The 15,888-nt window shown below is 36.8% G+C and overlaps 1 protein-coding gene and 1 long non-coding RNA gene across 2 annotated transcripts in view; one reads left to right on the forward strand and one right to left on the reverse strand.

Annotated features, from left to right (window-relative positions):
• jbug (filamin-type immunoglobulin domains fbug) overlaps positions 1 to 15,888 on the forward strand; it is a 55,230-nt gene that overhangs the window by 17,138 nt on the left and 22,204 nt on the right. Inside the window, exons 2-13 of the mRNA XM_089863606.1 lie at positions 723 to 912; positions 1,827 to 1,892; positions 3,102 to 3,315; positions 3,399 to 3,516; positions 8,817 to 9,007; positions 10,523 to 10,678; positions 10,760 to 10,888; positions 12,206 to 12,647; positions 13,417 to 13,699; positions 14,079 to 14,695; positions 14,788 to 15,009; positions 15,268 to 15,585. Coding sequence (XP_089719732.1) covers positions 723 to 912; positions 1,827 to 1,892; positions 3,102 to 3,315; positions 3,399 to 3,516; positions 8,817 to 9,007; positions 10,523 to 10,678; positions 10,760 to 10,888; positions 12,206 to 12,647; positions 13,417 to 13,699; positions 14,079 to 14,695; positions 14,788 to 15,009; positions 15,268 to 15,585 — 2,946 coding nt within the window. The remainder of the gene's footprint in view (positions 1 to 722; positions 913 to 1,826; positions 1,893 to 3,101; positions 3,316 to 3,398; positions 3,517 to 8,816; positions 9,008 to 10,522; positions 10,679 to 10,759; positions 10,889 to 12,205; positions 12,648 to 13,416; positions 13,700 to 14,078; positions 14,696 to 14,787; positions 15,010 to 15,267; positions 15,586 to 15,888) is intronic.
• On the reverse strand, positions 10,467 to 11,631 carry LOC149587285 (uncharacterized). Its single transcript, XR_016380318.1, has 2 exons — positions 11,318 to 11,631; positions 10,467 to 11,234 (listed from the first exon to the last, which is right to left on the reverse strand). It is a non-coding gene; the product is annotated as an uncharacterized LOC149587285 (long non-coding RNA).

Consider the following 15,888-nt stretch of genomic DNA (forward strand, 5'->3'; position numbering starts at 1 on the left):
ATTAAAACACCCAACTTGAGTACTTTCCCCGGCTAAAGTTTCTATTGTATAGAAAATTGTTACGGTTCTTAGAATATAGTCACGGCTAAAAGTGTGAGAAATTTGAAGAGGGTATGAAATTTCCCATTTTTTGTAAGGCAATATGACAGATTTGTGCTCATAAAAGACTTACAGATAGTAAAGTTTGCTCATGAATAATTTCACCATCCACCTGCATTGTACTGAGTAGATAAGTCATAATAATCGCCACTTTAAAATCACCAATGAATGAAAAATATCAACTTAACACAACTTCTGTTTTCGCTCTAAGTGCTAGTGCTATCGCAATGCACTGTTATAGACAAATCACAATCCTCTTCCTTTCAAAATTACCTATCCCAGCTCTTTCCTTTCTCCCTTTAAAAAGACGAACGATACATCACCAATCAACATCATAAACATCTTCAGACAAAGTGAAACTAACACCCATATTGGAGATGCATGCCCATCAATGCCATCATACGATGTGGCTAAAATGGTCAAAGGGATACGCCTATCTAGAGTTTTTCTTTTATATTTGATCGAACCATATGCATATCATATGCTTATGATAGAACGTATCCGTTCTTTCAATTGAAATTAAAAAGACTCTAGCCCGGCGTATCCCTTTAAAGCTACAATGCAGTTATGCGTCACGCCTTGAATTTTCTCCACGGAATATAACCATAATTTTGTATTTTTAGGGAACACTGATATTGTGGAAGGAAATCTGAAATTGATCTTGGGTTTAGTTTGGTCGTTGATTCTACGGTACCAAATTGGAAGGACAAACTTCCCGCCCAAGAAGCTGATGCTTGCCTGGCTTCAAGCAGTACTTCCTGACATGCGTATTTCCAACTTCACATCCGATTGGAATGATGGTGTAGCTCTGTCGTAAGTAGTAGACGTTTGATAAGTGTAGCTATCCACTTTAAAGGGAGGTTGAAGTGGAAAATCAAGTGATTTTTCTCGATTCTTCTACTAATTCTAAAACCAATCTGCATAGCGAAACATCCAATACAGTTTCCGAATGATTTTAAAATTCAAATTAATTTGGGATTTTATGGATAATTTTAAATAAGCATGTCCGACTAATCGCGTAACACCCTGCCTAAACAAATGTATATTTTTTCAACCATAGTTCAGACTTAATCGAATCACAAGAAATTTCTGTAGTGTTATTTCTCTTGAAACTTTAGGTTAGTTTAAAGGGGTTTAATTTTAATTCCCTTCATCTGAAGATGGAAAAAATGAGCTAGGAAATTTGAGGTGGAATTCATAAACGTCGGACGCAACGCAATTTAGTACAGGCGAAGGCATGGCGTCGTGCGCAAACGTCCTGTCTTTTGCGCACGACGCCCTGCCTTCGCCTGTACTAAATTGCGTTGCGTCCGACGTTTATGAATTTCACCTTTGGTCAGCAACCATTAAATAAAATTGAATTTTATCATTTCGCAAAATTCGCACTGCATTCGGCCTTTTCGTTCAAGAACACATTTAAAACTGAGAACGTTGAGACTCGAGAGATAGAATTGGGCTGTGGTTCCTTATGCACCGCCGCCTATTGGTATTGGCAAGCATATAACGGTCGACCCTGTGCAAACATAAGGTGGTCATTCACATGATATTCTCAGATTTTATATGGGTTCCTGATTCGACTATAATGAACTTTAAGTTAATTTTTTTCATCAAAATCAATGCATATTTATGAAGCTAGGTGCGACTCAATTTCCTCAACTTCGTAATTTGACTTATCGATGTTTTGCAAAATTGTTATGAAAAGTAATAAATTTCTCTCTCTTTTGCAGGGCCTTATTAGATTATTGTCGTCCTGGTCTATTTCCCAACTGGAAGACGCTGAGCGTTCATAACAGGTAAAATACTTATTAAAAATTATTGGGAATAGAGAACCAGTTTTAAGTAGAAATTTCTAATAAAACTCTTAATGGTCTGACGACGAGTATTCGAATAAAGACAATCGTAATCTTCCATTTTTTATGGCATCGCTTTAACGAGTAGGGAATGTAATGAAATTGTTCGGTGTTGTAGCAGTAGTGGAGTATGGTAAATCCAATTTAAAGTTTTTGTTAAATAATTTCTTTAACCCTTTCGTGGGGTTTTATTTTATTTTCTTTGCGTTTCGATGGCAAAGCTGTAGGCTTTCCGAAATATTTAACACATTGATTTTATCTTAGTATACACCCTTTTTTAAACAGCACTGGACTTTTTTTTAATTCGCAATGAAATTCGAATAATCGAATTAAAATTCACAATGGTTCCAATTACTAAGTACTTGAAAAAACCTCAAAATAATCGAGCAATTATTGTGAATATTCAACTCTGACCTGGATACTTTCAATAACACTTTATAAATTATATCCGATTTCGATAATTGAACAAAGTTAGTCAAAGTTTCACTGGTTATCGAACGAAACAATTTTTAATTTATCAACTAATTGAAAATATTCCGAGTAAAAATCACTAATTCAACTATTTGACAAACGTTTAAAGAATTCAAAAGCGCTCGCCGTTTAAATTTCGCAAAGAAATTTACCATTTGAATTAATGGTATCCAACCTATAAGAAATAACTACCTAACCCTCATAAGACCCAACCAACAAATAAACAAGTTGGTGTGGTCTGGTCTCCATGTAATTCATAGGATCACATGAATAACAAAGTTGACTGTAGTACCATCTGTCGTTGAGCGACGAAAATAAATCTCTTATTTTTCTGATTGGTTTAAAGTGACTCTTGGGGATAAAACGAGTTCTGCGCGTGGCAAAATCAAGCCAATCAGGCTATCCCTTTCTCACCTCATAACCCGAGCTCAAGATCTCAGCCGTTATAAAAATTCAAAGGATTTGTTGGTTGGGTCTATTAATAATTGGGAAAATAATTATTGAACTCTTCGAAAAATGTAATGGTTTTTGGCAAATAATTTACTTTTTCAATTTTATCCAACCAAAAAAAAAATCACCATTCAGAACCCTGAATTAAGTAGCGAAACATACATAGAAGGCTTATCCCTCTTGTTCCTACTGTCTACCATAATGGTTATTAAACTTCATTGTTCTCGATAGGGTCGAGAATTGCCAGAACGCCATGACAATAGCGAGGGAGGAATTTGACATTCCCATGATCCTTACTCCCGAGCATTTAGCCAGTCCCAATTTGGATGAGCTCTCGGGTATGACGTATCTCAGTTATTATATGAAAGACGGTGGACCCGGCTACAACGCCACTCTTGCTTGGATTAGAAAACAGTTGCCACATCTTCACATTCAGAATTTTACGGTAATTCAATAACACTGAAATGAGAAATTTTCAGCTCTTAATTAGTTTTGGACTAACCTAATTAGGGTTTTGTACTTTTTTAGAGTGATTGGAATGACGGTGTAGCATTATGCGCTCTTGTGCGGTCCCTAGGCGCTCAGGTCAGCGCCTACCCTAATATGGGAAGGGAAAGGTCTCAGTGGGAAAGTAACATTCAACAAGGTAAGACCACTTTTTTCTAATCAAATTACGCTAAATTAAATATTTACAAACCAATTTTATAGCTTACCGTTAAAATTAAGAGATGTTAATAGTAAGGCAAATTTCAAATTTAAACACTCTCTCAAAGAAATACCAACTATGGTTCGATAAATCAGTTTTTAAATTTAAAGGGGTCAAGTTTTTGTATTGTACATCAACGCATGGTGTAGGATTGCCAATCAGGGTTGTTTGATTTAAATATTCATTTAAATCAAGCAATTTTTGTTAAATCATTTGATTAAAATCAAATATTTTTATTTAAAAAATGTTTTCTAAAATTCCAACAAATAGTTTAAGGTACTTAACTAGAAAGGGCGTCTTATTAAAAACAATCTTGGTTTGGCATATTTCAGTTTAGGTTTTTCCCATAACTCCAGTTTGACTTTGTACTTATGTGGTCACTTTTAAGTTAACTGGAGTAAGTTTTAATATAGGCTAGAATATGAAATAGAGGTCAAGTTAGTCTTTTTGCACAGGCATTTGAATAGTAACAATAAGAATAACTCTGTAGAAAATATCGAAAAGCTGCGTAAATGTCATGATTATTTTGCTTTTGGTTCATTTTGACTCAAAAGTTTTAAGCTTGGTAACTTACTAGTAGTTCAATAAAAATAAATAAATAAATCCATTTTATTGATTTTTTTTTGAAAAAATTAAAAAAAAACGAAAACCTTGCTGCCAATATAATTTGTCTCGATAAACGTTCGAAAGATTACATTTATTAAGCACTATTTATTAAATTAATGAATCTACTGAGGCGGCCCCGTCAGTAACGGAAAGATGAAATTCGTCTGAGTAAACTAATTTAAATCACTCCCCTAAATAGTAACACTATTTTGTATCACACGAACTGCTATACAGTATTAGTTTCAAGCTAAAGTAGGAAAGTTTGACTATGTAATGGCCTTAAGGATAGTAACGCATGGTTAATCGTCACATCATTCAGGCGTATCCACAGCATCGTTGAAACTTCAAACGCGAAAAATATTTTACTGTAGTTCAAAATAATATTAAATACGTGCAAAGCTTAATTTACAACTTATCAAAGGTTTCTGAAATAATGAGCCCATTATCCTTGAGAAAAAACTACGATACACGTGTTTTTAATACGAATCTATTAAATTCTTCCACGACCTTTAAACCGCGCAGCTCAAAATAGAAAGAATCGTACCTATGAATACAATTTTAATCTTCGAAAATTAAAAACAGATTATTCTAATAATTAAACTGAAACATATTTTGAATAGTTATTATTCAAGAACAAAATGATTGAAAATTTCCCGACAAGTTTGAGTATTTTCGACGAATAGACCATTCAATTAAATACTTGTCGAAAAACCAACGCACAGGGGAAGGGCCGCCACGCGTCAGGCTTGTCGACTCATGGTCACACTGCCGCTTGCGGTTCTTCTTGGCGCGAGGGAATTAGCCTAATGCCAGCCCGGCCATTGCGCCAGAGAGAATTTATAATGGGGAGTGGAAGATCTTGCCATTGGCAGTGCTAAATACAATGTAGCTCAAACAAGAAGGCTGTGTTGCTCACACTGGCCAGGTAAATTTCCAGTCACATGACATTCCTTCAATTTTAAAGTTTGCCCTCAAACACTATTGGTTTTACAATTACACAGTAATGGTTCGCGATTTCGAGTGCGACTGGTGCCAACTGGAGATATACTGTATTAAGTCAGACGTTTCCCTTCCGCTAAAAAAGTAGTGTCCAGCATCTCCCCTAGAGACCCTCCCGCAACATTATAGACCCACCCCAGAGGGAGGGGAAACAAAAAAATTATACCGGAAATAGACCTGGCGAGTTTTGTTGATCACGTGATTTTTGAGCTACATTATATTCCTCAGTTTCTTCTCCCTATTGTAAATTCTCTCTGCTTGCGCTGTTTACTTTTTCTATGGAATTACAGGAATGATCTATACGCGCCTACATACGTCTACTATATTTATATTTTTTTGACAAGATAATAGTACCGCTATTCTGAAAGAAAATGGACGCGCGATACAATTAATATATTTGGAAATAGGATTTGAAATTAGCGTTTGTAGGAATAAACAATTGTAAAGCAAATTCAATTGCTTTATGATGCTCTTCGACTCATGAGCTCAAGAACTAAAACGCCCTATTTGAATGACCACTCCACTTCCTTTTTAAATCAATAACAAAGGATATGAATGTGAGGCTTTTTCCTCGTAAGAGACGTTGTAATCTTTAAAGGCGGTAGTAAATGTAGTATTTAGTGACCGAGGAAAACCCCTTTAGTTTTGCTTGGATGAGAAAGGTGAAACTGAAATAGATTGCTTTTCTCATTTCGATAGAATTACTTTGGGCGTTCACTGAGCACTACCGCGTTCACGGAGGTGGATCCGCTATTGTTAGTAGCTTTGAACTTTCGATTTCTTCCTCGTGACGGTGGCATTCGCTGCCAAAACTTTTTTCTGACCACTTCCTTACATGTGCATTCGCGATGGTCGGGTTACTTGACGTTTGAAACTCGGTGAAGTTAGAGAATATAATTTAAGAACGTTGTTATTTTGGGTGAGTGTTTTGTCATTTACCAGTCGGATATGTAGAAAACACTTAACTGGCTAATAGAATAGAACAACGAATACAGGAAATTTCTAAATTCAAGTAAAATCGCGACGTATTTCATGGAAATCTTTATGGAACTTTACGTGGTTCTTTCATGAAATCCCATAGCATAAATGTGAACAAAAAAATTTGAATCCTTTCAGTATGCCACTATTTTGGCATTCGTATACCACAAGTTCATAAGATATGTTCCATAAGTTTGTCGCTGGTTACAAACTGGAGCTTGTCATGAAGTGACGAATAGGTGAAATGTCATAGATTTTCGTTAAGCGACGCCTGGTGAGGCGCAGTCAAAGGCTTAGTACAGACTAAATACGAAGATTGACTGCAAAATTAACCACCGAGTGTAGTCAATTCTTGCTAGCTCTTAGTAAGTCTAGCATTACGAAGTATAGGTAGTGTAATACTTATGGGACATATCTTATAAACTTATGGTATACCAAGTCTCACCTTACCCAAGTTACTTCATATTTGCATTCTGTAACTTATTGTCTTTAGACGGTAAATTTTAAGCCTTAAAGGCCGGGAAACGGCGAGAAGGGTTCTTGTCAAACTGAAAACCGTGCATCGAACTAACAATGGGCGACCGTGCTTCAAACTTTTTAGGGGTTCTTGTCAAACTGAAGATAAACAATGGACAGTCTCTTAAATTTTGTTTCCCCGACTTTTTGCATCCCCCATTTAAGAGACTGTCCATTGTTTATCTTCAGTTTGACAAGAACCGCTTTGCACGGCTTTCAGTTTGACAAGAACCCCTAAAAAGTTTGAAGCACGGTCGCCCATTGTTAGTTCGATGCACGGTTTTCAGTTTGACAAGAACCCTTCTCGCCGTTTCCCGGCCCTGGACTGTCCCAGTTTAGTTTCGTTGTTAGATTCTAATTTTTCGCAATTTTTTAACGGGCTGTAAAGTAGGTATCGATGGGTGGGTAAAAATTATTTGAAATACGTCACTGAGAAAAGGCATGGTTCAAAGAAACCAAGACATGTACTTCGTTTAATTTCGAAAACTACCACCTCGGGGAAATCGGAATTGGCGCTGCAATCTCGCGAAAAACCAGGACGTGGTGTCCAGTCCCACTCCATGTGGAGTCTTTGTATTTTGACATCACGTGGTGCCTGTGACGCATGTCAATTAAATTTTAATGTCTGCTTCACAGGCCTTTAAAGGCCGACTTCCAGCGAAAAGGGATCAAGCGAACTGAAAACTGAGTATCGAGACCAACAATGAAGCGACCATGCCGATTTTCGAAGCCCCACTGGGGTAAAAGATGGAAGGGTTCTAGCTAACTGAAAACCGTGCAATGTGGTTCAAGCGAACTGAAGATGATCAAATGAAATCCTTTTAAATTTATTTTCTCTCGAATTTTTGCTTTCCCCTGAAGTAAATTCTCTATTGTGTATCTTCAGTTCGCTTGAGCCACATTGCAGAGCTTTCAGTTAGCTAGAACCCTTCCATCTTTTACCCCAGTGGGGATTCGAAAATCGGCACGGTAGCTCCATTGTTAGTCTCGATGCTTGGTTTTCGATGGAAGTCGGCCTTTAAGTTGTTTAAAATTATGAAAACTAACCTCAAACTAACGCATTTGGTAAAATTGGTAGGACTGAGACATTAGGATACACCGTTGGGCTAATCATTCTCTGAGTCCTTCTACACGGACTAAGTGTAGTAATTTTATCAGTGTCAAGGACGGGGATTTTAAGGATTATATATAATCTCTTTAGAACACTCAATTGAACAGTTTTGTAAACCGATCAAGCTAAGTGACTGACCCGTCGGATTACACGATGTCCAATGTCAAAGAGAATAGTTTTACTGGATTGAAATTCCGTGTAAAATAAAAAAGCAAACAATTTTGATCAAGTGTACCTGAACATGGGTATAGTCAAGTTAGCATGCTATTTGAAAGTTAATGTTTGTGGGAAATAGATTACAAAATGGATTATTTTTTATACAGAATTTTGTAGTTATTTGAGAATTTTAATTTTATCATATGTAAAAAATATTTTGTCCATTTTTAATTTAATAACGGAAATTGTCATCACTCTCATTATTCCAAATTTCCTCATTCTCGTCATATTTGACTTAATAACGTAGGAGTTCAATTAAGTTATGTCTTCTACCACTAAAGGAAAGAGATTAAAAAGATAGTACGGGGCGATAACCCGTTTGTTTTTGCGATAGGCGTCGTGTAGAGGGATATGTCAAACAGTAATTTAATAGGACTAGATGTATATTGACTTAGTAAACTCTACGCGGGTACCAGCAAGCTCTCTGCTAAGATATAGACGCCGGGCGTTTCAACATAGTCAATCATTTCAATGGGGTGGACAATTTTGAAGGTTTAAAAAGCTAATTAAATGCACTAATAAGTACTTAAATTTGCGGCGCGTAAATCAATTTATCTTATTCTTGCAATTTTCTGTTTCGTTTAAATTTAAATTCGTGGAACCGAACTGATAGAGAAGTACTAGCTAATTTTCATGTGACTTATCAGTATCTCTTTTCACAAAACCAAAGTCATATTATACGGATTTATAGGGACTATTATATTTCAGTCACGAATGCTGCATTTATAGATAGATGTTCTCTCTAACCCAATTTTATGATTTTGTGGATGTAGACATATTGATTTATGGGGGAATTTACTTTTTCATAATCTAGGTTTAAATGGTGGAAAGTATCTGGGCGTGGAACCTTTACTGAAAGCGAAGGAAATAGCGGACACAGAGGTGGAGCACTTGGGTGTTATGGCTTACGTAGCTCGATTCCAGTGGACCCGGCCTAAGAAATCACCTTCGGAAAAGATTAGCATCACTGGAACAGACTTGAATAACGTTCACGTTAACAAACCAGTAAGTTCAGTCTTACGTTGTATTTCCAATTTGTTTTTATAAATCTGAACTAAATTAGTCTCAATGAAACTGTATAAATTATTTTATTCAAAGAAGTCAGTGTAATTTTACAAAGGTTCGGAATAACTTTTTGCTTATCAGATGCGAAATGTTTTGCATTATTTTCAATCAGACTTCTAACATTAACTTTGATCGTATTGATTAGCTTTTATTAACCTTTCATCAGACTTTCTTTGATAAAACTGCGATACACTTTGATTTGATGAAATTTTGACGCAATCTATTTTTATCTATTAATATATTGATCACGAAAGGATAAGTTGATCTTTTATAACATTACGAAACATTTGGTTACATTACATTACAGGTAAGATTTGTGATTCCATGACTTCTGATCGTCGGTTATTCTTTTACCAAAAGACAGGAATTTTATGGCCTGATTTTTAGCATTATGTTATTATTATTATATTATTGAGTCCTTGATTTTAAAATTAACCGACATCTCGTTAGTTCTCTTTAACCTGCATAAACGCGACGCGAATGTTTATTATTACGTCTATCCAGTACTCACAAGGAAAAATAATCTAACATATGATGAAATAATGAGTTTAAGCAGGAATACATAGATTTACTACTAAATCTATGTATTCCTGGTTTAAGAAATAGACCGATTTTCCTAGTCGAAGTTAATTTCCTCCCCCCTTGCTAAATCTGAGAGAAATAGACGTGCTAACTTTGGAACGGATTAGGTTCTGTGAGACGCTAAAAAATGGGGGAGTATGCTAGGCTATATCATCATTCGTGGATGGAGTAGATATCTTCATACCAACAAACCAATAACGTAGCCTCTGTACCCCATCGATGGCAATGATGTACGAGATTTTGAATGGTCAACCATCGCTCCATCTACGATATACTATCAACGTATCTGACGTCATAATTTCATGAGCGAAAACTCCTCTGTACTGCTCGCTGCATATGCGCAATAAAAAAGCAACACTTTCCCCTCCCCTCTATACTCTCTTTGCTCAAATATAGAAGCTAATTATAGAGAGATACCTTCTATTTTTAAATGGCGCTACGCGGCAGCACTTAACAATCCCCTACGAAAGTAATCTGGGAGACATGGCCCACTAATATCTTTACTCCACCTCACCTCTCTTCTCTAAGGTTTTGGTCTGTTTGTTACACTATTGGAGGTGTGTTTCCGAGTAAAACATTATTTCCGCCAATAAACGCGTCATTTGTCAAAACATTCATAAAAGTGACCGCTATTGCGGCAAAAGCAATAGGTATAGAGTTGCCCGGAACTTGTGAATTACATTTGCACGCAAAACATGGGAGCAAACCTTTACGAAATTTAACATTGCATTATTGAAAAGTGATCGTCATATTTTTTGTTAAGATGTTCATGCATGATTAACGCCTGAGCGCATGCACTACTGGTGGTACTCAAATGATCTTTTTTGGTATTTTTGAAAGCATTCAACTAAATTTATTAACTTTATCTTACAGGCACACTTCCGAATAAATTTACTCGACAGCAGTGTAGATTTGAAAACAATAAGGGCAGAAGTTAAAGGCCCAAATGGTAATTTGGAGTGTCGTCTTAACTTGAGTAAAACTGGTGGTACTGGCATTTTCATCCCACATGTCAGCGGCAAACATGAGGTATTTCAGTATTGATTAAGAATAATATTTATTAACATCAATTTTGGTAAATTATTTTAATAACATTGAATTGCTTCGTAGTTAATTGTTTATTGTGATGGAGAAATAGTATCAAGCTGCCCATTGGATATTATTGTTCATCCTGATATCTCGAGAATATTGTTCTCAGGCATTGATCCTTGTGCCCTTGGATCTATAGTAGAAGTGTTGGTGAGTATATTAACCTCAGCCTGTGATAGTTAAAACGTGGCGCGAGTCTAGTTGATCCCCACAAGTTGACTTTCCTCCTGAAATCCGAGTTTAGCTTGGCGAAGGGATTTATATAGGGATGAACTGGCTGCTGGTTCCCATACCACATCGGTATCGGCACTGATACTCGGGTCTCGGGTTTCCCGATAGTATTGGATCGGTTGTTTTAGTAGGAGTCTAAACCGATACTCGTTTAAAATGCGTTAACATGACATTTTTAGTTCTTTCAGTAATGTTTTGATGGTGATAATATCTTATTTCTATATGAATGTCAATCTTGATGATTTCTCATTTACATAAAAAGTACCTGAATTTAATTTATCAAATAACTAATTAGCAAAAATAGCTATAAAACTGTTGATAAAAATGAAGATAAATATTTTATATTACCATGTTTTGAAATGACCAAAAAACTAAAAGTTGAATTAATTTAATTTTTTGCATACAATATATCAACTAACAGTTACTAGAAGTATACTAGTTAAAAAAGACAAGCTGTGATATTATTTTGAAAATGCCTCTAAACATTGTACTTAGTAGTATAATTCATGAAATCACTCTTTAAATTAGTTCTTAGTATTTTTTGATACACATGTAAGTGGCACTGTCCTACTAAAAATATCGGCATCGGTTGAAGTATTGGGTTTTTGGATCATAGTGAGTAAAAATCGGTATCAGTTCCTGTTTGCACCGGTATCGGGTTAAGCCGGGTATCGGCAATCTCTAGCACTTATAAATCCCACCCACAAACGCCTCCTGCCTTCGCCAACCAAAACTGGAGTTTGTACGGAAAATCACTTTGTAGAGGATTCACTGGTCCCGCGCTTTGCTTTAAAATTTACAATCTTAAAGTTACATTCTTTCCCTTTTCATCCCTTTTTGTTAACTAATACTGAAACACTAATTGATATAAACTAATAAGATACTCAGGCTTGTGCGTTAAAAAACATTGAACCCTTGAGGTCAGGTCCTTTAGCTGATAGGCTCGCATTCTTGGGCTGGTTCTCGTTAGATATCAGTCGTTTGTAGGCCTACTAAGACTTTACAAATTTGTAGACAATTTTAAACGATATGTGCTCCATTTCAAACTTACTAGTGTCAGAGTGACACATGGCACTTTCAAGAAAATTGAGCTTCCTAACTGCAATGCGATGTTAAGAAATGTTTTTTCTTTCATCATACTGTTGTTTCTTGGAATGCCCTCCTGTAAGGTGTGCCCCTAGCTTGCACGAAGCTTTTCCTTGTTGGTCCCTTAAATGCAATTATTTTATGATCCAGATTAATTCAAGTGGAGCAGGAAGTGGAAATGTTCTTGTTGAAGCTATTGCTCCCAGTGGAAAGTCCAGAGAATGTCCAGTAAATGAGAATGACGGAGTGTACACCGCAACATTCACACCAAATGAAATTGGGGAGTGGAAAATATCAGTGACATATTCCAGCGAACACATTCAGGGAAGTCCTTTCACTTGCTACGTCTACGACCCAACTCAAGTTCAAGTTAGAGGCCTAGATCATAGTTCAGTTGGCAAAGAAACCACCTTCGTTTGCGACTGCAGCCACGCTGGTTGGGGTGAAGTTAAGATTGACGTTCAATATCAGGGACGCAGTTTACCTCTTCAGTTAGATGAAAGAGGAAATGGCGTTTACAGAGTGACATTCACACCTACCAGCTCCGGAAACCACAAAGTTAATGTCACATTTAACGGAGCTGAGATTAAAGGTAAGAATTTTTGTTATGACTAAATAGGCCTTTCCAAAAAAATATACTGTGGCGAGATCTTGTTAAAACGAGCTTGAGACGCGCATATAAAGGTGATAAATATGAGGGCGTGAGGCTTTCAGTATTTAAGCATTGTTTAAAAATTCCAAACGACTATTAAGTAAGTGTAACTGCGCGAGAGATTTTATCTCAAACATTACCACAGGTCCAATGCCCAAGTTAATTTGTTGAATTGCAGAGATGGGAATCCATCATACGTCTACATATATCCATGGCAGAATGTGAATTTTTGCACCTAGGAACGCCGGGTGTTTTGGGACTTATAATTTTTCATTAAATAACAATTTTTCTTTAAATCATTTCGAGAAATATTTCACAGCGCAGGTCCCTTATAATTAGAAGAACATAGTAGAAGAATCGATTAAAATCACTTAGTTTTCCTTTTCACCCACCCTTTTTTTTCAAAATCAGTTTTGTGTAAGCATAATGAAAGCCAAAATGGAAAAGCGCAAAAAATAATTTTACATAAAAATGCGCATGAGCACCCGCCTAAAATAACAGTTGAAATAAGTTATAATTAAATTTACGCCATAAGTATCCCATGCCCTCATTCACTGGTTTCCATGGTAACGACGTCAACAAAGACTAGGTTCCAGTCCACGTCAGTACGTTTTTAGTTTTATACATGGGTTTCGCAATCGAAAATGTATTTAATTAATATTATTTCATTGTTATCAACTTTTAACACGTTTTAACCTATTTTTGTCAGGGTCACCTTACTCTTTGTATGTCCTCGGAGAGGGAATGTCCAAAATGGACTCTGCTATCCGACAAAGCAAGGAAGATCTTTCAATCCATCAACGGTCGAAACTAATCCATTCGTCCAAAGAGTTTTTATCAACTGATTCTTCATCAACTCAAAAAATAGGCGGGGTTCTTCGTGTAAGCCATCACGGCAGTGCCGAAAGTGATTCTAGTAGTAGGCATTCCGAAGATCTTATCTCGGTAAATACCAAGAAGCATATTGGATCATCCAGAGATAATATACACAGGTAATTAAAGACGATTTTTCTAATGATATATAGTATAAATCTTCAAAATTGTCACGGTTCTTTTGTTTGAGGTTATGCATGGGTAGCCGATACTTGGGGTGTTCTTATCTTATCCAATCAGATTTTTTAAGCTAAACAAAATTTGGAGACAGCAACCACGAGGGCTAGAAGTGTGATTTGTTGAAGATGCTTATGTAGCTAATAGAGATAGACATATTTTTTATAACAACTTGAGAAACTGAGCTTGGCCTCTCGCGGGAAGTCCGTGTTATATTTTAGTTTGGTCTAGCGAGGAGGATATGAACTTATAATACGAATACATAACAGTCCGCTTTGAAGGAAATGCTTAACCGAATAGTCTTTTTTTAAATCTTGAAAGTTCAACTAAAGAAGAATCGGAAGGTTTGACATTTCGCCAACGAGCGGAACTGCTGCACAACTCTCTTTCATTTCACCAAAAAGAGACAAGTGGCGCGCGAACGCCAAAGATACCACCGCCAACTGCGAAGAAACCTAGCACCAGTAGCGCGGATGTAACGACAAAAACTTGGGATACGAGAGATCAGTCTACTTTGAGTGGAATTGAAAAGATGACCATAGAAACTAAAATTAGAACAACGCGCGAATCAGCGAGTGAAGATCAGAGAAAGTCGACGTCTGACATTGTCCAAGAACTTAAGCAAAGAGACGATTTTTCGGTGAAAAGCAAAAACGACTTAGTCATGAAATCTACAGAAAAATTGGTAACTTCCAATTATTCGAGAGACGGGTCATCCGAAAGTAGCAAAAACGAACAATCCGAGAATAAACACGTCACGCACAGTACCCGTGAAGTTAAAGACATGTCGAATATCGCGTCAAAATACAAAAAGGGTGATATTTTTCAAGTGGTGGTTGGAGGCGATGGTCTTAAATTAGTTCCTGTGAAACGTCCTGCAACCTTTACGGTTAATGCTCGAGGATTTGATCAAGATGACATTAGCGTGACAGTTACAGGTAAATTTTGCCTTTTCTAAAGAACAGTTGATTAGGTGGCGGACCCTTCAATACGGAAAGGCATGGTTGAGACTGATTTGCATTAATTTTAGCCCCCTCTGGAAGAGACATTCCCATCCGCATGGACACACTTTCTCCAGGCCAATACGAGGTTGAATATATTTCCCCCGAAGTTGGAGAGCACTTGATAGATGTGCACATCAACAAAGCACCCCTGCGTGGAAGCCCGTTCCATTGCTTCGCTTATGACGCCACCAAAATCCATGTGGGAAAAATTCCAAACGGAGTAGTTGGAAAGCCCGTAGAATTTGAAAGTAAGTTGATTCGTGTTTTAGTTAAATGGACTTAGAAAGATCCGGGAACTTTGTATCTTAGGCCCTTCTTTAACAGCCATTTTAAATGAACCCGAAGGCTTCCTTTATCATAACTTGCGGCCAAAATATGAAGGGCCTAATGAAAATGCGCGACCTTTATAGGGAATACTCAGACAATACCCCATATAAAAGACATTCAAGCACCAAGTTCAAACAATGTATTTAAATTTTATATTTATTATTATATTTGAATTATAGTTGAGGGATCTGAAGCTGGATCTGGAAATTTGGAAATATTAGTGAATGGTGGTCACGTCACGAGTCAAGTTAAGAATTTGGGAAACCATCGTTTCTTGGCATCATTTATACCGCACGCCGCAACCACCCACACAATTGAGATGAAATTTAATGGAGAGCAAGTTCCTGGCTCACCCTGGAGATGCGACATAACTGAACCAACACGAAAGGTTTCAGTCAAAGGAGATGGTCTTCATTCTTTCAGTACGGGTAGATCTACCTCATTCGAAATTTGTACAGCTGGATTTAGGAAAGAAGACATCAGAGTTACTATAACTGGTAAGCCAATTACGTTTAAAATTAAGAGACTACCAACTTATCAATATTCCTTAATTGGAAAGTGGAAATTTATAAAAATTTAAATTTTGATGAGTAAAACAATAAGTTCATAAGAAATGTTCCATAAGTTTGTCACTGGTTAGTGAGAGCTTGTCATGAAGTAAGTCAAGTGACGTATGTCACTCGTAACGCGACGCCTGGTGAGGCGCTGTCAAAGGCTTAGTACAGCCTAAATAGGAAGATGGACTGCAAAACCGAGCGTAGTCAATTCTCGCTTCCGTCGTTCTCGAACCACTTCTCACT

Source organism: Phalangium opilio, unplaced genomic scaffold, assembly GCF_054372755.1.
Source record: "Phalangium opilio isolate 3A_F unplaced genomic scaffold, DU_Popi_V2 ptg001170l_1, whole genome shotgun sequence".
Lineage (NCBI taxonomy): Eukaryota > Metazoa > Arthropoda > Arachnida > Opiliones > Phalangiidae > Phalangium > Phalangium opilio.